The sequence below is a fragment of the Zootoca vivipara genome, chromosome 4 (genome assembly GCF_963506605.1).
Source record: "Zootoca vivipara chromosome 4, rZooViv1.1, whole genome shotgun sequence".
Classification (NCBI taxonomy): Eukaryota; Metazoa; Chordata; class Lepidosauria; order Squamata; family Lacertidae; genus Zootoca; species Zootoca vivipara.
The window spans coordinates 38,452,755-38,477,231 of NC_083279.1; the positions used below are offsets into that span (position 1 = coordinate 38,452,755).

The 24,477-nt window shown below is 41.8% G+C and overlaps 1 protein-coding gene across 6 annotated transcripts in view; it reads left to right on the plus strand.

Moving 5' to 3' along the window:
• Nucleotides 1-690: 690 nt before the first annotated feature.
• The window catches only part of CDKL5 (cyclin dependent kinase like 5), a 69,407-nt gene continuing 45,620 nt past the window's right edge, over nt 691-24,477 (plus strand). For 3 of the 6 annotated variants that reach the window (XR_004692583.2, XM_035114911.2, XM_035114912.2), the window contains exons 1-3: nt 694-822; nt 15,199-15,415; nt 18,081-18,115. Coding sequence is in view for 3 of the 6 variants with exons in the window: in XM_035114911.2 (XP_034970802.2) it covers nt 15,352-15,415; nt 18,081-18,115 (99 nt within the window). In the remaining 3 variants the exon portion in view is untranslated. Of the gene's footprint in view, nt 823-15,198; nt 15,416-18,080; nt 18,116-24,477 lie in introns of all 6 variants that reach the window. The other 3 variants (XR_009557455.1, XM_035114914.2, XR_009557454.1) reach the window with 2 other exon arrangements.

The window sequence follows — 24,477 nt, forward strand, 5'->3', positions numbered from 1 at the left end:
GTTTCTGCCTGTGTCACATACGCTGCTTAGTCATGACAGCACCAGCTGCTGGTGCTGTTTATGCCTCCCTCACGAGCACCCAGCCCTCCTCCCCACCCTTTCCTCTCTCCTTGGCAGCAGCAGCTGCGACTTCCCAGTCACGACTCCCCTGCTACCAGCCCCCTTCCCCCCTCCATTTCTCCCTCTCCCGGCTCCAGCTGCCAGGCAGCGGCGGCGGCAGAGGTAAAAGCCTCCGTCTCCATCACGGCCCCTGTGGTTGCTCGGGAACTGTAAAGCCAACCGAGCCTGGACGTGCGGTGGGCGGGGCCAAGCCGCGAGGAAAAGGCGGGCGTGGGGGTGGAGTCACGGCGGCGAAGGTCGCGGAGACCCCCGCCCATCTCCAGCCCATCGTGGCGCAAAGCGAGCGCGGTCTGTGTGTGGAGGGGGAGGAGGAGGCGGGCGCTTAGCTCCATTGGTTCCCGTGGGGCTAAGGGCGTGGCCTCCCCCGTCCCGTGCTCCTTTCCCATTGGTGGGGCTGACTGTCAGTGGACCAAACGAGAGCGCGGGCGGTAGGCAAGGGGAGGAGGAGGGAAGGCCCGTCTCGGTAAACACCTCCCTCCAAGCCTTGCAAGCGGGTAGCGGGTTTGGCTGAGAACGAAGCGAGCGAGGTGCGAGGCAGAGAGAGGAAGGCGTGAGGCAAGTGCGGGGATGAATTTTTCTTTTCTTTTTTTTCCACGCGGGTGGGCAATAGCGAAGGCGGCCCCAGGGAGGCGGCGGCGGCGATAGCGGCGGCAGCAGCAGCAGCAGCGCTGAGGGACGGAGCGACGGGGGATGCGAGGCCCGGTAAGCCGCGGGCACTCGGGGGTGGAGGCGTTTACCTGCCCCACCTGTCGCCCACATTGCAGTTTCCCTTCACCCTCCCTCCCACCCCCTCCCCATAACCGCCCCCCTTTTCAAATCCCACCCACAGCCCTCAGCCGCCCACCACCCAGCACACACGCCGTAGTTGCCACAGATGCCGCCTACTTCCTTGCCTCTCTTTTCTCCTCTCCCCCCCCCCACAACCCCACCGCCTCCAAATTTCTTTCCGCCAGCCGTGGCTGCTGTTTCCCCACCCGAAGCGCAAGTCCCATTGGGCATCTCCCCTCCCCTCACCATCCATTTCCCTACAGAGCTGCTGCTGCTGCTGCTGCTGCTGCTTCTTTTTGAAGAAGGGGGGGGTATTCTGGTGGTGGTTGTTAGGGTTTTTTCCCCTGCCACCATCGCCACCACAAGTGCAGCTGCCACCGCCTCTATCTCCAGCAGGAGCAGCAAGACCAAGGGCTTGCCAGACCCCCGCATCCATTAATACTGTACCTATGTTGTACTGGGAGTGATGGTGGCGTTGGAGACCTCGGCATGATCCTCCATCTCGCCGGGCTGCTTGTATGTGCTTGGTATTCTCGTGGTGCAAGAAGAGCCAGCCCAGGCAGTTTTTCGTCCTTCGCTGCTTCTCCTTGCCTATTTTTATTCTTCTGGTATGTCATACATGTGGCTTTCTTCTCTTCCCCCACCCCCATCTCTTCTCCCCCAATGAGTTAGGTGTGAGCAATATTATGTATGCAATTGCGCTGCAGACTCATGTTCTGTGCTGTGGCTTTTCCTTCCCTGTCCTGTTAGTAAAAATTGCAATTTGGGCTGAAAACCCCATTCTATGCCATGCTTTACCTCTGGGTGCTTGACATAAAAGGGTTTGTGCACCTTTCCCTTGGCTCCCTATGGGGATGTGTATTTGAATAGGCACAGATGTGGGGGAATGTTAATTATTACAAATCATAGGTTGGCTTCAGTTCTCTCGCCCCCCCCCCCCATCTTTTGTGATAGTTTTTTTTTAAAAGTAAAGGTGTCACAGATTGCTGTGAAGAGAATGGTACATGCAGCCTTAGAAGCTGAATGTAATGGCAAAATCCTGATGAAGCTCCGTTAAAAATTTCCCTCTGTAAGATAGGCTCTGGGATTCCCCTTATGGTGCCATTGCTTGCCTTTGCTCTGTAGTGCAGCTTCAGTGTCCATCACATTGTCGTCAACTAACATACCCAGTAGAATTGAAAGTAGAATTGAGTAATCTGTGTTCTTCATTAGAAATTTTTAAAAATAATTTGTCTGAAGCTATTTCAATTGAAAGGGTTGGGCTTTATATGCAGGATATGTGCATGCATTGCTTATATAGGGCAATGTGTTTGAAATTTTCAAAAACATTATTATATTTATTTGGTCAAGATAAAGCATTGTATTTGTTAAACATACTCAATGTATACATCCATGATTGAAATACTGTGATTATAGTTTTAATCGTTAAAAGCAGACAACATGCTAAAAAATAAATAAAAACAGCGCTTTAATTACTCAACAGCCCAATTGCAAATTAAATTTGAAGTTTTGAAAGAACATGATTGAATGAAATGTTTAATTTTCAGTTGCTCATGTCTTCTACCTTCTATTGGGAAGGTGCAAAACCCCTGACCTGCTTTTTCTACCTGTACATATATATTGTAGCTGCTGGTGTTTTTTAAAGATTGCTCCTATATGAGCCACTTAGAATGAAATCAACAATTGTTATATAAACTCATTGGTATAAGGTGAAATTTGGGCAACATTTACACAAATGCACACGCGCATGCACACACACACATATATTACTATCTCTTTTGCTTTCTCTTCTTTTTGGTGAGGGCTTAGTTTAGGAGCTCTTTTCCTTGCCTTAGCTTATGTGATGAAATGACTTTTAAAAAGAATACAATTCATCATATAATAATTGCATTCTTTTGTGAAAAAAAGGTTATGTGAGTTTCTGTGTCTTCCATGCTGCTCCCTGCTGCCCCCTCCCACAGAATACTGCTTTGGATGAATGGTGGAGGCAAAGCTCCTAGGTTAGCTCAAAACAGCCATAGGTTGCATTCTTACCTGGGATAGGGACTAAACCTTTGAACTTAATGACACTTACTTCTGAATAAAAATGAACAGAATTTCAGGGGCAAAGTATATAATTATTAGACTTTCAATAAAGTCTCAAAATTAGTACTTGGAAAAAGCAAATTTAAATGCTAAATATCTGTAGTTGCTTATAACATTAATTATATCGGATATGTATATATTTTTGAATAGTTACATAGTGCTTTAATGTTCAAAGTACATTATTGATCTTTACAACAATATTTTAAGGTAGGTAGAATTGTTGTCTGCATATCACTGCTGACAAATAGTAACTTTAAGTCAAGTGGCTGGATCTGAAACAAGGACTCTGGCTCACAGCTTAGGTCCCTGTCCCCCAATCCTATGTCTACTCAGAAGTAAGTCCTACTGCATTGTATGTTGCTTACTCTCAATGAAGAGGGGTAATTAAGATTAGGTGTCTTAATTAGGAAAGTGTTTGTAGTAGGCTTGAATTATGCAACCGTTGGAATTTGTGCTCCTCCTCAAGCAGAACCTTAGTAAGTCAGTTTTAGATTGGATTCCTGTTGCAGAGATACCCTAGGCCACTGATCTAAATTTTATTCTGTATTTTGGAATTAAGTAAAAATGGAGTCAATGCTTTTTAAAATGTATAATGTCCTGTAGTAGCTTTTTACTTCAAGCTATTTTATTTCTTTATTTTTAATTATGCTTGTTAATACTGACCACATTGTAGTGTCTTGGGGTGCAATCTAAGCTCCTATTGCTGATGGAGTGGCCCATGGTGGAAAGGGGAGCAGACAGTTGTGTTCAGATCAGATCAGATGCCATTTTTTGGTGGCAGTGAGATTGGTTTTGGATCGAGCAGATTACATACCGGTACAGTATTGGTTTCCCCTTGCTCTCAGAAAGAGCCGGGGGGGGTCTGTTGGGCTCTTCCAGTAGGCCACCTACCCACTTGTTCAACAGATGGAAGGGAAAGACTGGTGAGGAGAGGCTGACTCACAAAAAACCTGGATAAAAACTATTTTTTTTTTAAATAGACAACCATAGACCTGGCAGGATCAGGGGTTGGATTGCACATCAATATTGTAAGTTTTTATGATGACTAACTTTTCTGTATCACTCTCTTCTAACAGTATCATGGTCTGAATATCAAATCTTTCAAATGTATGTCATGTTGGGACGCGGGTGGCGCTGTGGTCTAAACCACCAAGGCTTTGGGGCTTGCTCATCAGAAGGTCAGCGGTTCGAATCCGCACTACGGGGTGAGCTTCTGTTGCTCTGTCCCAGCTTCTGCCAACATAGCAGTTCTAAAGCATACCAGTGCAAGTAGATAAATAGGTACTGCTGTTGTGGGAAGGGAAACGGCATTTCTGTGCGCTCTGGCTTCTGTTGCGGTGTTCTGTTGCACCAGATGCAGTTTAGTCATGCTCGCCACATGACCCAGAAAGCTGTCTGTGGAAAAACGCCGGGTCCTTCAGTCTGAAATAAGATGAGCACCACACCCCATAGTCACCTTTGACTGGACTTAACCGTCCAGAAGTCCTTTACCTATAGTACAGTGGTACCTCGGGTTACAAACTTAATTTGTCCTGGAGGTCCATTCTTAACCTGAAACTGTTCTTAACCTGAGGCGCACTTTTGCTAATGGGGCCTTCCGCTGCCACCACGCGATTTCTGTTCTTATCCTGGGGCAAAGTTCGCAACCTGGAGCAACTACTTCCAGGTTAGCAGAGTTTGTAACCCAAAGCATTTGTAACCCGAGGTACCACTGTATGCCATGTGTGGAAGCTATTGTATTACTGATGCACTTAAGTATGACTTTGCACTTTTCCATGGCTTGTATTCAATTCCTCATTTAAGACTATATTTTTATGGATTGTGTAGAAGTGTAGCTTGATCCTATGCATGTTCACTTAAATAAGTCCATTTCAATGAGTTACTTAAAAATAAGTATGCATGGGATTGCAGCCTTACTATTTTTTACACTGCCTTGTTCAAGATAAACAAGATTTCTTGTTGATAACATTCATATCTTTGAAATCAAATTTATTGAGATTTATTCAGGTTAAGAACATTGATTTATCAGAATCTCTTGCTTGGTCTTTCAGTAAACAGTTTCTTAAACTATTTTATAGGGAGCTGTGCTTGTTGTGTCATGTGATTACGGATTCAAAAAATAATGTTTCTTGATTGATGTAATATACAAATGAGTAAACAATTATGTAGTGTACCTACATCATTGCTAAGTTTATGCACAGCCTGATCTGTGAATATTTATCCATTGTATTCAATGCGACTTGCTTCCAAATAAGTGTTCTTAGGATTGAAGTTTGTAGTAAGAAATGCTATTTAGTAAAGTAGTTCATCCTAGAATGATACTTTGGCTTCTGTAAATTGTCATTCCCAGGGCAGAGCTTATGGCTTTGTGTTAGCATATCTGAGTTGACAAATGGTGTTGAAATCTATCAGTAACACAGTGTGACTATTAGTTTTTTCTAATGCATGGACAACGATCAGCCAGCTGGGTAGGTAGGCGGAATGAGAAGGCAACCAACCTAAATTCTCTCCTTCTTCATTTTGGTTTTTTTTTAACAGTCAAGTTAGGAGGGAAACACTAGCGGTGCATCTTATTCAAAAATGGGAATAAAATGTCCATAAACCGACCTTCAAAACCTATACAAGATGTTCCTTGATCGTAATCCATAGCTGAAGTATGCATGGATGAATATACAGGGCAGTCCAACTTTTCATATTAAGTGGGCCGCAAGAATACTTTGACATGGAACCCACAGACTGCACACTCCCTTGTTGCACATGGGGGGTGGAGCGAGGCCAAAATTTGATGCCCCCCCTTGCAGCCATCATGCAGCCTTCCAAAAGCTGGATAAGTGAGGTGCTGGGATTTGGGAAAGAGGTGCGAGGCTCTGGCAGGGTCCTAGATCCTTCCCATCTTCTTTCCTAATCTGAGAGTTAACTAGGCCTTTGGAAGGAAGACGGAGGACTCTAGGACACTGTCAGAGCCCCCATGCCTACCCAAAATCCAGTGCCTCACTGACTCAGCTTTGGGAAGGAGGGCTGTGAGAAGGGTGTCAAATGTTGCTGAGGGCTGCCCAGAAAGGCCTAGAAAATTGCATGTGGCCCTTGGACTGAGTGTTGGATCTCCCTGTTCCATAACGTTTGAAGGCCAATTTATAGACAATTTATCCTTGATACCCTGTCACAGTTGTAGCAATCTTGGCAGAGCTTTCACTGTGTTATGCCCTTCCCACAAGCAAGGGGGCACGGGAGGAACTGTAGGAGGTTGGAAGCGAGACAGGGGGCTGTCTTTGTGGTAGTGATCAAGTTAAGACACTGTTTCCCTAGGCACATGTGTGCATGATGCCATCACTGCTGTCTTTAAACACCATGCGACCCCTGACCTGTTCTGCTATGTTTTTGTTTTTATTAGGATATGTTTCTTGGCTACTTTATCTACTGCTCTCATTTTTATGTTCTTATTGGTACCTCTATATACTGCCTTGGTTCCTAAGATAACTTAAGAAAGTCAATGGAATGAAAGTTTTGCATCTCCTCCTTCCCACTGCAGCTATGTGTTTCCCCTGAAAGTCTTAATCGAGGATCAAGGGACTCCTGAGCAATTGGGAAGGGAAGTGGTGAGCTGCAAAGGAGGGGATAATTGGGCTTGGATCCAGTGGCCCTCTCCTTCCCACATCTGTTCAGCATATACCTCTTACCATTTAGAGAGGGTTTTAGAGGTTGCAGGTGGCTTCTCATAGGATGAAAGGATGCAAAAATGTTTTTTATGTGAACTAAAGTTACAGATAGGGTCTTCACTATTACAATTTTTGTCAGTTGATTTCACATACATTAGACACATACATAAGAATAAATACTAGTTTCTAATAAGAAACATCAATGCTGTAATGCTGTTAATTGCTAAAAAAATCCCCATGTTGCAGGTCTGGTTTAGGCTGCAAGGGATTGTTATACAGCAACCTATGCATACTCTGCTATTAATATCTCCATGGTTATAGATTATAACCCCCATATAATATAGATTATATACTGTATTATAATCTTGGCATTTTAGAAGAAGGTTGAGGTTGCCAGTGGTTTATAACAACCATCTAATAAAACTATTTAAGCTCAATTATAAAACATCTGCATTGCTGCAAAATAACGTTTTATCTATCTACACACATACAGTTACAGGTTTCTCCTATGATACTACATGGTATACCTCAGTTTTTAAGTGGGAATTATACCCTCTTCCCATCAATTGGGTTAGAGCTGCTACATAATAGGCAATATACCAGATATCCTCCATCCTCAGATTATTGAAAGGGAATTGCCTGTCCCTCAGAGATTTCTCTTTTCCCTGCAACAACTGTGGCTCCCCAGTTCCTAATAGAGCCTATCTAGAAGGAGAGCATCCTTAGAAAGCTTCTAAGACAGAGATAGATATGATCCAAAGGCCTGCCAAACCTCCTTATTTGGCCTGCTAGGCCATTTGGGCTGAAGCGTTCCCACCTGCTCTATGTCAGCTGCTGGGCAGGTAAAATACCTGGTTCAGCCAAAGAGAGAGATGCTGATCTGTGATGCTTAAAAAGTCCTTTCCAAGGGACTTCATAAGATAATGCTTTGTAAACTGTTCTGCAAGACCTGTGTAGGCAATAAAGTATCACCTTTACCGTCTGGCTATTGTGGCGCCAGACGGTAGAAAGGTGGATGGTCATCATGACTAATCAAATCTGGGATGTAGCCACTTTGTGGCTTGCTGGTCAGATTCAGTTCTCTACTGCTGCTTTAAGAGATCCAGGTCACACTCCCCTTGTCCGTCACTGAGGCAGTTTCTCTGCCAGAGCCAGGCAAAGTTGAAATACAGGTGATCAGGTCCACCCAAGAGTGTCTGGAGTTGCATGGCAACCACTCCCTTGAGCAGCTTCCTCAAGAAGTGAATATTTGCAACTTGCAAACAATATTGTCTTCTAATGTGTCTTAGTCAAGATCAGGGGTCAGGAACCTTTTTCAGCGTGGGCCGGACTATATTTTTTGGGGGGGAAATGAATGAATTCCTATGCCCCACAAATAACCCAGAGATGCATTTTAAATAAAAGAACACATTCTACTCATGTAAAAACACGCTGATTCCCGGACCGTCCACGGGGTGGATTGAGAAGACGATTGGGCAGCATCTGGCCCATGGGCCTTAGGTTGCCTACCCCTGGTCAAGATAGATGGCACTTTCCCCCTTGCTGCCTTCTGAATCCATATGGTCAACTCTCCTACTAGATGTTAGACTAAGAAGATGAATGGTTGAGTGAATATGTTGTAGGCCATAACTTGTTTTCAATACCTGAAATTTAATTTATAGCTCAGGACTAGACTGTGCACTAGACACCTTCATAGACTGAACTCCTATAGTAGTGGATGTTACCTGCTTAGAGAAAATCTTTATATCTGATATTACCCTTAGTTTTAAGCTTTGTTAGTAAGCTTTGTTTCACATAATTTGATAAGATCAAGAGCCTACAAGCAATTTTGTTCATCTGGTGCAGGTTGCTTTGACTGGTTTGTGTGCTTTTTGTTTGTTTCATTATAATAATAATGTTGTTGTTTAGTCGTGTCCAACTTTTCGTGACTCCATGGACCAGAGCACTCCAGGCACTCCTGTCTTCCACTGTCTCCCGTAGTTTGGTCAAACTCATGTTAGTAGCTTCGAGAACACTGTCCAACCATCTCGTCCTCTTTCATCCTCTTCTCCTTGTGCCCTCAATCTTTCCCAATAATGTAGATAATAGCAATTTTGATTTCTTGTTAAGTCATGCATTTTTGTCTTTAAAAACAATGCCTTTATATTTAAAGCTGACTTTGTTTGCTGTTGTATATTGTAACCACCAAGAGTTGGTATACAAAGAACTTTTGTTAAACTTGTTGAATTGTATTTATTGTTCTTGCATAAGCGTACAATACAAACAGTGGCTCCTAAGAATGTTTATTACAAACCAGCTTTGTATAGTGTCAGGCTGATGGGTTATCTAATTGAATATTGTGTCCCTTGACTTGATTGCCTCAGAACCTAAACAGGTGACTTTTCTAGTGAATTCATCTGAGGTAGCTTGACCAGAGATCCTAGGGACTGAAATGGAGACATATATGAAGTGTATGTTTTGCCAGGGACCAGTGTTTGAAATTAGCCAGGTGCCAGGCACATTTTGCACCTGGCTTTCAATCATTTGCAACCAAGTGACTATGCCTGGGTGCCAGGATGGTGTCTGATATCTCCACCATGTGGAGCTGCATGCCTGGGGATCATTGGATCTGGACTGTTTTCACACACTAATATCTCATTCTGTAGAATTCTATCACTTATATTTTATCTGCACAATCAGAATGAATTTCTGGAACCAAAATGCTTCTCGTGCAACCTGAGCAGGAGCAGTCACCATTAAGAAATAGAGGTTGGAATAGGGCAGTATATATGTGGACTGCCCCTGGATCAAACAACTTTTCTACTTAAGTTCTCAAAGCTCAAGGTTGTCATCTGAACTAGCCAGATGTTTAACTGAGAATCAACCACACTCAATCCATCATTTGAAAAATAAGACTTTAGAACTGTCTTGTCCAAAAATGGCAAGTAAACATTCCGTTTTGGCAACTGTAACCTTGGTTTAAGGAGCCATTTGGCACCTAGCTTATATATCTGAGTTTCTAACACTGCCAGGGACACCTTGTGAGATGGTGCAGATGGTAATTTGTTGCTGCCATGTGATTCCAGGCCTTTGCTTGCAGATATAGCTTGATGCCAGCAGCAAATTGCAAATGAGGTCTAGTAAAGTTTATGATTAGACTAGGGCTGTGCCAAACTAAAACCTGTTCTCCAGTTTCTTGATGTTTTGTTAGTCTGTAAGAGCCTTCTTACAGGGATGCGAGTGGCGCTGTGGGTTAAACCACTGAGCCCAGGGCTTGCTGATCAGAAGGTCGGCAGTTCGAATCCCCACGACGAGGTGAGCTCCCATTGTTCGGTCCCAGCTCCTGCCTACCTAGCAGTTCGAAAGCATGTCAAAGTGCAAGTAGATAAATAGGTACCGCTACAGTGGGAAGGTAAACGGCGTTTCCGTGTGCTGCTCTGGTTTGCCAGAAGCGGCTTTGTCATGCTGGCCACATGACCTGGAAGCTCCCTGGGCCTATAACGCAAGATGAGCGCCACAACCCCAGAGTCGGTCATGACTGGACCTAATGGTCAGGGGTCCCTTTACCTTTTAAGAGCCTTCTGTTTTTGTGCCTCATTTGCAGGGTACGTAGAATGTTATAATTTTGGTTGGTGTAGGGTTGCATGACGCTCTCCTCTCAGTTGGTTAATATTCATTCATATAAGTAGTTTGATAATTTGTGTTGAGAGTCCTGTAAAAACAGTTTATAATTTGCCTGTAAAAGAACTATTCTGCATGCAGAGTTGGAGAGTATACATTCAACAATGTTGAATAGATAGTTATTCACATTCTCTAATGCATGCCAGTTTGTGTTCAGCTGTGTTGCATGACTAAAAATAAATGTACCCTCTCTGGATTGAGCATTCTGGAGGAGGGTTAAAGAAAATAAATTATCTGTCTTGTTAATGTACTAAACATTTGCATTTTAAGTAACTGCATAATGTGTATTCCTTTCTGGTTTGAAGCATAAAATGGCTAGTAGAAATTACATGAAACAAGTTATAGGTAGAGTTGATCAAGTGTTTGGGTAGGGGCCTATGCAGGTTATAAATAACCATGACTAATATGGATAGAGTTGAAACAAAATTTAAAAATTCCTTCCAGTAGCATCTTAGAGACCAACTAGGTTTGTCATTGGTATGAGCTTTCGTGTGCATGCACACTTCTTGTAATTGTGAACTATGACTAGGAGCAGGATGCATGAAGAGAGTTGGCTGACAGGAGGGAGTAAGTAACACTGTGGCCCATTCCCAGTCCAGATCAAGGGAACACCAATGTCTGTACAAGATTAGCTTCATCTTTTTGGGTACAGAATTTTGTCCAACAGATCCCCATCTGCCATAAAATTCAGTGCAATTTTAAAGTCTCCTTCAAAAAAAGTCTCTTATCTTGATTAGCCTGGGATGATCAGTCTTTTTCACAACCTCCATTTCAGTTTCATGAGCATATTGAAGAAACTGCATTCTATAAACTCAACAACCTACAGCAATTTCATGTAGACATTTTTTTTTAAAAAAAGTACAGTTAAATAGGAAATTGTTTTAGAATTGGTAGCTGCTCCACCGCCATACCACTGTGATAGTAGGAACCAGCAAGGCTTCATATGCAACAGTTGTCTGCTGCTCTGAATTCCCCCAGCCCCAGCTAGGATTGCTCTGTTAGTATGTTTTTATCTACCTTTGTTAATTGAACTTGCTGTTGATTATAATAAAAGGATTGGAGACAAAACTACCCGTAATCCCTGAACACCCTACAGGACAACTCTCGGGTATAAGCAACAGTCAGCAACATTGTTGCATGTATACTGACTGCCAAATATGGTATAACCAGAGTTCAAGCTTTATTAAGATAAGCACAACTTTGCAAGTTATATTTTTCACCTTCAAAAAACAAACAAACATATATACAAACAAACAAACAAAACCCCACCCCTTTCCTGAAAAATGGGAATAATCTTATACCTTAAGAAGAACATGTTAAAAACACAGCTGTTCTGGGATCTTTTTCATGCTTCTATGCTTGTTTGTCACCTTCTTTTTAAAAGCTGCTTTGTCATTTTCATAATACATAAACATAATCAAAAAGAAAAACTCCTTTCTATCCACCTCCCAAGCCCCAGTCCCATTCAAATACACACAGATAATTCTCCTTCAAATAAAAGTTATTTCCATATGTCCCCATAAGTTGCTGGTAGTCCATAGCCATGATCTTTTGTACGTAGTTGCTTATTAAATAAAGCTTAACCATGTTTATAAAAGTTGTATGATTGTGTGTCGGTCCTTTGGCCTTCAGCTTTGTTAGTCAGTTTTTCCATTAATATCAAGTCCTATACCTGCTTAAACCACATTTACAATCAGCATTTAGAGTACTCCAGTATCAAACAGTTGTAAGGTGTGCTTCCTTTGTAAGGTAAGTTACAAGGTCCTTCTGAATGAGATCCACCATGTCTGTAGAGTAGATGGAACGAAGAGAAATCCTGTGGTCTACATCAGTGTTTCTCAACCTTTTTTGGGCCAAGGCACACTTGTTCCATGAAAAAAATCTCGAGGCACACCACCATTAAAAAAGTTAAAAAATTTAACTCTGTGCCGCCCTATATTGACTATATAATTATGACTGTAAGAAACACTTGCCAAAAAGATAGTAATTTGTGTCTCACTTAAGATTGTATTTTTAAAGTTTGGTTGTTAATTTAAAAGAAATAGTGAAGCTTTTGTTTCATTAGTTTGATGAATAAAAATGATGTCCTTTTATGATTATGTACTCAATAAATAGGGGTTTTTTGGGGGGGGGGAATTCCCTGGATGCGCACTTTAATGAAATGTGTGGCGTACACCTATGCAAAATTGTTTTGCTGGGATTCTCGACAGGAAGTGCTGTGTCATTAATCAAAATGATTTAGCCTGCCTAAAATGAAAATACGTGTTAATATCATGACAGACTGATGCTGAAGAGTTTACTTTTCATCAATAAAAGTTTAAACACACCTACACGGAGTTCAGAGCCCCGCCGAGGGAGGAGGAGGAGGAGCGGACCCAGCGACACACCCGCCCCGCGGCCACCTGCTTGGAGCCCAGCCGGGTGCGCGGCGGCAGCCATGGCGGGAGAAGGGCCGCCGGCAGGAGCCGAGCACCTGCCTTGACGGCCCCTGGGCGCCCCGTGAGCTGCGCCGGGCTGCCAACGTCGGGAGAAGGAGACCTGGCTGGCAGAGTCGGGAGACCACGAGAGCGTCAGCCCTGCCCCCTCCCACACAGCGCGGACTCCGGCGGGCGCCTCGCGGCCGTCTGGAGGGCGCTGGACGACTCCCGATGTTCAGGAGAAACCGCCGGAGTCCACAGCTGCGCTTTGCGCATGCGCAAAGGACTCCCGAACGTCGGGAGCATCAGCATCAGCCCCTGCCCCCTCCCACACAGCACGGCTGTGATGACAGGCGCCTCAGGCGCCGCACGGCTCGGGAGTCGGGCGCAACTGCCGCGGGCGCCGGACGACTGCTGCGGGCGCAGCGGCTCGGCGCCCCTGGCAGCCCGGCACCCTGGTGCATTGCGGGCGACAATCGCCCTTCTCGTCACCGCACGTCGCGGCACACCAGCCAGCGTCTCGCGGCACACTAGTGTGCCGCAACAGCGGTTGAGAAACGTTGGTCTACATCACTCATTTGAGCCATGATCAATTCAGTTTCCCAATAAACCTGATAATGACCACCACATATGAAACACCCAAGCTGCAACTGTTTCTCCAGCATTGTGACAAGATGCTTTTGTTAAATTTATTTGTTTTTTAAAAAAATAAATAAATAAATCCCAGATCAGCTAGGTTTTTATTTTTTTAAGAATAGGAAACACGAGTTGTTTTCAGTACAATTGTTGTTGTTTAGTCGTGTCCGACTCTTTGTGACCCCATGGACCAGAGCACGCCAGGCACTCCTGTCTTGCACTGCCTCTCGCAGTTTGGTCAGACTCATGTTGGTAGCTTCGAGAACACTGTCCAACCATCTCGTCCTCTGTCGTCCCCTTCTCCTTGTGCCCTCCATCTTTCCCAACATCAGGGTCTTTCCCAGGGAGTCTTCTCTTCTCATGAGGTGGCCAAAGTATTGGAGCCTCAGCTTCAGGATCTGTCCTTCCATTGAGCACTCAGGGCTGATTTCCTTCAGAAGCAGGCGTCTTGGGAGAAAAGCAGTGACAAACCTAGACAGCATTTCAATACAGTAATTGAGCTTAAAAACAAGTGAAGTAATTTACCTTTAAGCATTAGTAAAGTGCTGTTTTACTTTTAAGTAATAATAAGCAAAACCTCCAGGCCAATGTAAGATGTTATACTGTATTGTTATTGCAGCATTTCATTTTTAAAAAATGAAATGTTTGTTCATTGTATCTCACTCCATATAAGTTATCAACAAAATTATAAACTACCTACTGCATTATGTTGGTAACTGCTGATTTTGGTTGTATCTGATAGGATTGTAAATAAATTGTAAATAAATGTGCATAAGTTACACATTACCTATATTTGGGTGCACTAAAAATAGTAATCCAGCTTTGTTTTTAGGGTTGCAAAGCTAAACAGATTGGTTCATTGAGTTAAATGCATGTGCTTATTTAATTATTTATATTCATTCCTACCCTCAAGTCCTGTTTCCCATGAGCTTCTCTGTTTCCAGGGCAGATATGTAAAGATAATTTGTTCCTCAGTCAACTTGGTTGATTTCTTCATTTGTATAAAGCTTTTCTTTAGCTTTGATTCTGTTACAAAGTGCCCCCCTCCCCATTCATTCTGCACTTAAAGAGCTCATATTATATGATTTTATTGTTTTACTTTTTAAAATTAAAACCATGGTATTGGTCCAGTTGTGTAAAATGTTTTATTGGAATGATGCTACATCTTATAGTTTATTAACTTAATTTAACTTAATAATGACACTTATCTTTATGTATTCTCAAACTTTAAAAATACCAAACTTTTTCATGGTTTCTTTAAAACTATGAATTAATATTTAAAAAAATTGGGATACTCCTAGCCACCTCCTAGGGGTAGCATGTCTTGCATATGTGATGCAATTTCATATGTCCTCTTTTCCAAAGCAACATTACAGTCTGCCTTCAAATACAGGTGGAATTTTAGGCGCATCTGATGCATAATTGCCGGCACGTGGGTCCTTTTGGACCCAGAAGAGGGCAGAATGGGGCATGGGGTGGTATGGGTAGCCAGGAATGGAACCCCCATGTGAAATGGTTACTGCCTGTACAGGATGGCTAATGATGCACTCGAAGCATAAGCATCATGACAACATCCGTACACCCAGGCCTTTATGCACTTCTGTAGGAGCTCTCTAGCTCTTAACAACTTGAACGATCAAAGGACAGCATGCTGTGCTTCTGTTTTAACCACAATGTAAAACTGTAACACTGGGCTTAAGCTTCTTGAATTATTTTTCTGTAAAAAGTGTGTGTCTCTTTTAATGGGGTTTGAGTCATAACTTCTGGGGTGCAAATAATTGCCAATATAGTGAATCTGCCATTGATTGTTTTGTGAAACAGTGTTAGCTGATGCCACTTATTTTATTTCTGCACAGGAATCTCCCACAAAGTTAAATACATGACTGTAAGAAAGAAGAAATCTATATTGATAGACTGTACTATCAAAAACCTTCTCTTCAGTTTGCAAAGCCTTCAGCTTTTCTCTATGCCATGTTGTGTGACTGTTGTCCCATGAGGAATTTGTCTTCATGAAGATTCCTAATATTGGTAATGTGATGAATAAATTTGAGATCCTTGGGGTTGTTGGTGAAGGTAAGCACATGTTTATTGTGTTTTTAATATTTTGTTGCGAGCCACCTAGAGTGCTTGGGGCAACCCAGTCAGATGGGCTATTATTATTATTGTAAATAATGAAAATTTTATTGAAGGTGCACAGGCATAACTAGAGGGAGAATAAAAATAAGGTGGTGTCTACAGGAATCTCTTTTGGACCTCCAAATATGGTTATACCGTGTTTCTCATATTATAAGACATGTCTTATATTTATTTATTCCTCAAAAAAACACACTATGGCTTATTTTCAAGGGATGTCTTATTTTTTTCCTCCTCCTCCTGCCGCAACCGGCATTGCTGCTGCGCCTATCACTATGTCTTATTTTCGGGGTATGGCTTATATTCCTTGAATGCTTAAAAATCCTGCTATGGCTTATTTTATGGGTATGTCTTAAAATATGAGAAACAGGGTAGTTAGGGACAAGGTTTTTTAAATAAAAAAACCTTTTATTGCAAATCACTTTACATAAAACATTAAAGGAAAAAAACGATTAGGACATACAGACAAAACAATACCCCAATAACACCACTAAACTTTAACTAATTGCACAACATCTAACATCATGCACTCCTTTGGCTTCCAAATCACCTCTTTGTGCTTTCAACGTATTCTTAATAGTTGGGGACAAGTTAATGCTTTTTTAAGAGAGAGCTAATGATGGTATGAGGAAGCTACTGGTGCACAGGCTATGCAGACTCCTGGGTATTTGCCAAAAGAAATTTTAAAAAAACACTACAAGCGACCTACAAAATCTTTTTTCTGGGGAGAAGGAGAATAATTGTCCACTATGGGAAGCATTAACTAACCTTCAATACTCTTTCGCTCACACTATCACGGTATCTTTTGCTAGCATATTCTCTTCCGACAGACAATGTTCTGTTATAACATTAGTGTGATAAGGCCCTACAGCTTGGGACCAGGTAACCTTAGGTAGTCTCATCTTGGTCCTTGGGATCACTGCAGGGAGGTCCTTTTTTCCATATCACCATACCATACATCCAGGAATGATGTGGAGGGGCTTTCATGGAGGTGGTAACTATCATGTGGAATGATCTCCCCACTGAGATTAGATAAGCAGTAATGCTGGCCTACAATTAAAACTATTTCTATTTAGCCCTGACCACTACTGCTAGTTCTGGATGTCCCTCATTTACTGCGATTGATTTTTTAAAATAGAAAAATTGATTGTGTGTGCTGTATCTTTATTGTGATTTTTATGGCTGTATAAAGAGCTTTGGTATATATTTTAGAAATTAAAAGTGGTGTGTACACACACACACACTTACATACCATAATATATATATTCTGATAGCTTCAATAGTGAATGTAAGACTAAAGTGTTTCTTTATGTCCCAGCTCTAAATCTTGGTGTAGGAAGCAGGGAGGGAATTCCCCTGCTTCTCTGAAGCCTAGAAAAGGATGAGGCCTCTCCTTAATCATAATCACTCAAAGCAAGCTGTCTCACTGTTTTATACATTTTCCTGCGAGCTCAGGAAAAACCCGTCTGCTCTATCAAGCTTGCAAAGTATGCAGTGCTTGCCTAATGTCCAGAAACCCTCAAGAGACAAGGCTGTTCCTTTTCCTTTTGCAAAGAGAATGTTGTTGCCAAGTGCATTATTTTCCTGGCTCCAGTTTTGATCCCTAGCATTAACATGCATTTCTTTTTTGTGTAACAGTATGTGCAAAGCACATGTCAGTAGTGGATAAACTAATTCAAATTTCTAGATGCTTGCTTCGCCAAACCTTTTTTAGGTATTACAAATATAGGCCATCATAAAACACCCATATGTAAAATTTTAAAATATATACCAATAAACAGCCGTGTAAAAATATGTACTAGCGAGGATTTTCATTGGAGTTTCTTCCCACTAACTAGTGCCATTCACTACTCTGAGAGATACTATTAATAAAAACTCAGCCACCCTTGCAGTTACTTCCAGGTAAATGTCAGACAGATAGAATCTGATATTTTCACTGTGCCGTGATGTTAGACTACCCAAGAAAGGGGACAGCACGCGTTTGAGTTGCTGGTTGTACAATGGACAATAGAAAAGAATATGTTCTATATCTGGCAGATCAATTTCTGGATGCAGACTCATCTACTTAATAACATAGCTCCTTGCTACTAATTTCTGGAATGATTTTAGACACTTTTAATGTAAAAGAAAGTATATATTATTGTTGGACATCCTAAGCTTTCTTGCATAAGCTTTGTTGGCCCAATGTTTGCTCATTACTCCTTAAAAATAAAGCTGATGATATAACAGCATTTCTATCACCTCTGTATTTTTATGCTGCATACATTCAAAATTAGTAACTTTCATGGAAAAGGTCTTCCAAAATCTGCAACAGAAGTACATTTGTGTGCATGTGTATATTCCTTTTTAGAGTTCTGCTTTCTGTGGAAAGATACAAGGATACATGGTTTCAAACTGTGTAAAAGAATCAAAATATTTGAAAACTTACTAGCCAATTTTCAGTATATTCGGAGTTGCCTCATATTACTAAATGTTACAGCATTTGGTCTAAATAATGAGTAGGGGTGTGTGTTTATATTTTATATCTGTATGCTTGTATATATAAAAATTTCTGCCTTCTGCTGGCTAACCTCTCCCCCCCCTCTTTTTTTAAATGGTGGTCTAGGAGCCTATGGAGTTGTTCTTAAGTGCAGGCACAAGGTAAGAAAAATACTTTTAAGCTGTGTAATCCCAGTTCCCATGATGAAATTGTATAGATGAAATTTAGAGGAAATTGCTACCATATGCAGAGCTAATTTGGCCTCCCTTCTTTCCTCCCTCCTTACCTCTCTTCCTAATTTGAGGCAACTCATTGTCTACTGAACCAAAGTAATATTTGATTCTGGTTTGCAGAGCAAGCACAAATCATAAACTAGGGCTTGTCTCAGTAGAGAGAAGGGTTTTGCTGTGAGGTAAGGCAGAAGGGAGTTCCTTTAACACTTGTTTATATTTGTGTGAAGGTGACCCTTCCTTCAGGGCAAGCATTATTACTTGCTGGACAGAACAATCTCCCACTCTTTCCACACATGCTGTGCAAGCCCTTGCACAGAGCTTCTGCTAAGGGGACTCATTGGTTGAATCCCACCTGTTGTTTTGATTTGTGTTGGACCAAATCCTATGTCCTCCAGAGGATTTTACAGTAAGCTCCTTGTGGTAGCTAAGTTTCAGAGAACGTTGGGGAAAAGGGGGAACCATGGTTGTTGTTTTTTAAAAAAGAAAGCTGTGTTTTATGAAGTTTCTTATTCATGATACTTAAAAAAGTAAGAAGTTCCACTTTGTTATGCAGGTAATCACTAGTACTTAAAGGAGTGTTTTCTTTTAATTGTGCACAAGCTATGTGTACAGTTCTGAACCTTTTGTTCATTTTTTTGGGTTGCCTTATCTAACTTCATAATATGGGGGGAAAATAGAAACATAAGCCTTTTGATGTTCATTCACAATCTCACTGTCTGTAGTCTGAATTGCACAGGAGAAATTTTCAAGTCTTTCACCTGCCTAGCATTTAAGTTGCTCAGCAGAAGACTGCTGAGTTGCCTACACTGCCATGAAAAATGACATCTCTGATTTAAAAAACTGCTCAAACCAGTCAGGCTCAAAAGCCACTACATATCTTATGTTAAACAAGATAAAAAGACCTAGTCCAAAAGCTGGCTCCTGTGAAGTTACTGAGAACATAAAATAATCACACGCAGTGAATGTATTGAAGAGCACTGATTCTCAACATTTATATCCAGATCTTCAGCTTATTTATTTTGGGAGGAAATATCACTGGTTTTAAATCCCAATGTAATATTTTGTATGCAAGTGTGCCTAGGATTGCAGCATACAGGTGTGTGAAAATGTTTCCACAAACACAACTGGTGTTGCATGTAATACCAGAGGTGCTGCTTTCAGTAAATGTAGTTCAGTATACGTTGATGAAGCTTTAATCTCCTGAAGTTCTGAGAACAATATGAAATACTGTGATTAGCACATATCTGCATCTAATCAGCATTAGTGTTTACTCTAGCACTTTGTTCTTTCATATGAAAGAACCTCATCCAGTTTCTGCTTCTGAATGAAGGTAATGTAAAAGAGTGCAAATATTGGAAGATAAAATGTTAAGTTTCCAGTACAATAGGCCAAGAAAGATTTGAAAAGCAAATCACTAACAATATGAAAGCTAGGGATAAAACAGTATTGAATTACATGACAGATGAAAATATAACCAGATAGTCACTAAAGACTGTTAGAAGACAAAGATATAAATTAATCTGTCGTAGAAAACAGGATAATTGTCCAGAAATGTAGTGCATTCAATTGTAACTTTAATTATTTATTTTTAACTCAAATTATTTTGCTGACTTCACTGTGCTGAGACAGCCCATCAAAACTTTTTTGAGGTGTTATTATTGAAATAATTTGTGTAACATAAATGGCAAACGATGAAGATTTAGAAATAATTTAAAACTAAATAGAAAGCCACTCAACCAGGTATTGTAATTAAATGTAAAACAGAACATAGACACGAAGAAAAGCTATTTCTGCACACTGTGCATAATTTTTGACATCTTTGTTGTGTCATTCCCTCACCTCAGTTGTGCTCCCCTTTTTTCTAAACTAGAAAGTTTAGAACCTTTCATTAAAGGGGACTTTTTTGGCCCATTGAGCCTTTTGAGTGCCCTGTTCTGTACCTATTTGAGCTCTACAAATCATTACTCTTTGAAATCAAATATGAGTATGTTGGGCTTAAAATCCTGGAGAGATATTTTGACTGACTAGCCTCAGTCAACAGCAGGATACATGGATTTTGAGCTAATCAAAGTTTACACGCAATCTTCAGAGGCAGCCCTATGTTCAATTCATTATAGTAGTCAATCCTAGGTATTGCCAAAGCTTGGGTAACTGAGACCAGGCTCTCTGCCTAATTTGAGACCATAACTTGTTCAGAGTCTAAAATGATTGAAGGTGCTCCTTGCCACAGAAACAAGTGGCCTCTCTTGGCAAAGCTGACTCCAGCATTGGACTCCCAAACTACAAGTGCAATCCTTTCAGAGAGTGCAAACCTATTCAGAACAGGTTGAACACCATCTGTCTGAATAAAGAAACCACCAACCATTTTATCATGAATGAGCTGCAGTTTATTAGCCTTCATCCAGCCTCCTTCTGATTCCAGGCACCAATTCAGCACTTCCACTGCCTCATTTGAATGTGAGGGAACTGGGTGTTGGCACTGCCCTTTTAAATTTTATCCCTGTGAGATTTTGTGTGATTGGTAGTGAATAAATAGTAGGGTGGTTGGAGGAAGATGAGAATGTTCACTGGGTGTGTTTGGTGTGGGTTGGTTTTTTAAGGAAAGGGAAGAGTAGTGTGTCAAATTGAGAATATTTTATTTAATCTGATGAAGAAACTGGAAAAAAATCTCAAGGATGTTGATCTCAATGATGTTATCTGGTCACTTTGCTAGACAGGGGCTGTTGTGTTCTTGGCCTTCTGTTTTATAGAAGACATAATCCTTTTCTCCCAAGCCACTTGATAAAACCTGAGTTTTGACTCTGGGGAAGACTTTGCATAGAAGCTACAGTTAGAACTGGATATGGAACAACTGATTGGTTCAAAATTGGGAAAGGAGTACGACAAGGCTGTATATTGTCTCCCTGCTTATTTAACTTATATGCAGAATTCATCATGTGAAAGGCTGGGCTGGATGAATCCCAATCTGGAATTAAGATTGCCGGAAGAAATATCAACAACCTCAGATATGCAGATGACACAACCTTCATGGCAGAAAGTGAGGAGGAATTAAAGAACCTCTTAATGAGGGTGAAAGAGGAGAGCGCAAAATATGGTCTGAAGCTCAACATAAAAAAAAAACCAAGATCATGGCCACTGGTCCCATCACCTCCTGGCAAATAGAAGGGGAAGAAATGGAGGCAGTGAGAGATTTTACTTTCTTGGGCTCCTTGATCACTGCAGATGGTGACAGCAGTCACGAAATTAAAAGACGCCTGCTTCTTGGGAGAAAAGCAATGACAAACCTAGACAGCATCTTAAAAAGCAGAGACATCACCTTGCCGACAAAGGTCCGTATAGTTAAAGCTATGGTTTTCCCAGTAGTGATTTATGGAAGTGAGAGCTGGACCATAAAGAAGGCTGATCGCCGAAGAATTGATGCTTTTGAATTATGGTGCTGGAGGAGACTCTTGAGAGTCCCATGGATTGCAAGAAGATCAAACCTATCCATTCTGAAGGAAATCGGCCCTGAGTGCTCACTGGAAGGACAGATCCTGAAGCTGAGGCTCCCATACTTCGGCCACTTCATGAGAAGAGAAGACTCCCTGGAAAAGACCCTGATGTTGGGAAAGATGGAGGGCACTAGAAGAAGGGGACGACAGAGGATGAGATGGTTGGACAGTGTTCTCGAAGCTACAAACATGAGTGACCAAACTGCGGGAGGCAGTGCAAGTCAGGAGTGCCTGGTGTGCTATGGTCCATGGGGTCATAAAGAGTTGGACATGACTAAACGACTAAACAACAACAACCACCTTGAATACCCTTTATGCTACTCACAGCCACTGTTTTTGAGTAGAATACAGAGGGCTTACATAGCTCTCTAGGCAAGAGCCCTGGAGAGGTCTTTTTACAACCCTCTTTGGAGCAGGGGGTCAAGACCTACTCAAGGAAAAACATATTTTTATCAAGCAGCCATTGGGAGGGAGCCAGAATATACAGAAATCTTTCAGGAATGGAGTCTGAGGAACCCAAGGCAAATAGTGGCAACAAGAGCTGGAATGCTACCTGGCAGGGCTGGCCTGTCAGTCAAAATGAAGGAGGTGGCCCTGCTAGGTGGCATTCCTACAGACCTAGAGACCCAGGCACACCTAGGTCAATTAGGAGTATTGCATAAAAAATAGTCTGCCTTCACCATTGGATAACCAGCCCTTTTGGCCCACCACCCCCTCTCTTGGCAACCCACATAACCAGTCCAGCCCTTCTCCATCAGGTTGGCTCATATACCTGGGTAGCAGTACCCATCCTAATTGTGCACCCTGAGAGGACTGCCCCCTATCCTCACAGTACAGGGTGCTTGAGTGAGCATAGAGAAGAGGGACTACTACTACTGAACTCATCATGGCTCATGTTCACTCTACCCACTCAGAATCCTATTCTGAGGCCAGCTGAAGCTAGATCATACTAGAAGGGGCGTGGGGGAAGAACCCATGTGTATCAGTGCCTGGTGACAGAGAAACAATACCTGGAATATTCAAAGCCTTTATTGGGTTAGAATCAGTAGATTAAGAAAAGGAAATAACATTATCTGGAGCATTGCCAAGTGGTCTTCTCAGCAGTGGTCATCTCCTGTTCCTTGGACAAGGCTCTATAGACAGCAGAGCAGCAGGTGCAGTGTCTCTTACGGCACTATTGCTTAAATGATATGTTAAGAGCTGCAATTTCCTGGCTTTTTGGAAGCTGGGTGAATAGAAGCCTTTTAAAACACAGCTTGTTAAACAAAAAATTTTTTTGTTAATTGATTCTTATATCCCACCATCTTCAACCTGGATAAACACAGGGAAGTTATGTGTGGGATGGGCCTGTCTTACACTTGAAGGATCACAGGATTAGCACTAGAAGTGACCAAAGGCCAGATTGTATGAATTCTGGTGTCTGCGGAGGGGAGGGGAACCCTCCCCAGCCAAAACAGGATTATTGAAAAGTCAAGAGCTTGCTTACTAATTTACAATCTTCCATAGCTTACATCTTCACCAAGTGTAGAGCTTGTCTTCCTGAAACTAATTAACATTTATGGCAAATATGGAATACTGCCATGATTATGTAAAGAGTAATTCACAAGCAGTGCCATCTGTAGATTGTTATGACTTTCTGGCTAGCTTCTGATAAAGTAACTTCCTGTGCAGTTCTTGTATTTCTGCTTTTGCAGGGAGTAGTTATTGGACTAGCATCAAGAATATATATTGTTAATTATTTGGTTTTTACTCTACATGCTCTTGATTCTTTAGTAAGAAATCACCTTAATTCTCAGTGTTGGTACTGTGCAACCTGTATAGCATGAATAGAAGCTCACAGCTTTTAAACCATAGTCTGTGCAATTAAAGAGAAGACTCACTGTTCAGAACTAGGCAATTAATATGGTAGAAAGTGGCAAAGCGATTCTGTTCACTGTTAATATTAGTTGGATCATCTCTTTTGAGTGTTCTGGTAGAAAGGAACGTGGAGCCACTTTTGGCCAGAGGGCTGGATCCTGTTGTGGTCAGCCTTCTACAAGCCATAGCTGACATCAAATCACCTGACATTATACAATGGTGGATCTGAGTATGGCTTTGAGTCTTGTATTCGGCACCCACTTGAAACAGTGGAATCCTTTTGCTTTGCAAAGGAACAAACAGCAGCATACTCTAGGGTTCTGGATTGTTTTTTTATAGCCATAGCTTTGCCTGTCCCTGTCTCTGATCGTGGCTGGGGGAGACAGCCTGGTGGGCCACAGTAGGCCTAGTGACTTTAATTTGGCCCAAGGACCAGAGGTTTCCCTACTTGTATTCTAGAAGAACCACACATACATAAAATAACCTCCAAAAGTGGCACCCTGCTGTTTCCAAAGGATCTAGGATGGTATTTTGTTTTAGATAAGTAATCCCATCTGAATAAGCTTCAGGTACTTGTGATGCTTATCTCATACTATGAACCTTTCTTTAATTCTCAAAAGATTAATTTAATGCCATGTTTCAATCTAAGAATAGTAATATATTAAGTGCATCCATATATTGCATTGCACCTAGTGATTAAAATTATTTTTTCCTTCTAATTTCATTTTTAATTTACTTTCTTGCTTTGAAAGTATGTTTACTGTTGTTTTAATTTCTGTGCCACATCTCCAAGGCTCATGGTGGCTTACCAAAGAAAACAAAAACCCCAACACCCTCCCATAACGACAGCAACCACCCATGTCATGGGTGTAAGTAGAATTTTGGTCACATGAAAAGGCTTTCACACCTTCCTCCTCCTCCTGCAGCCCTGAAAATCCACTT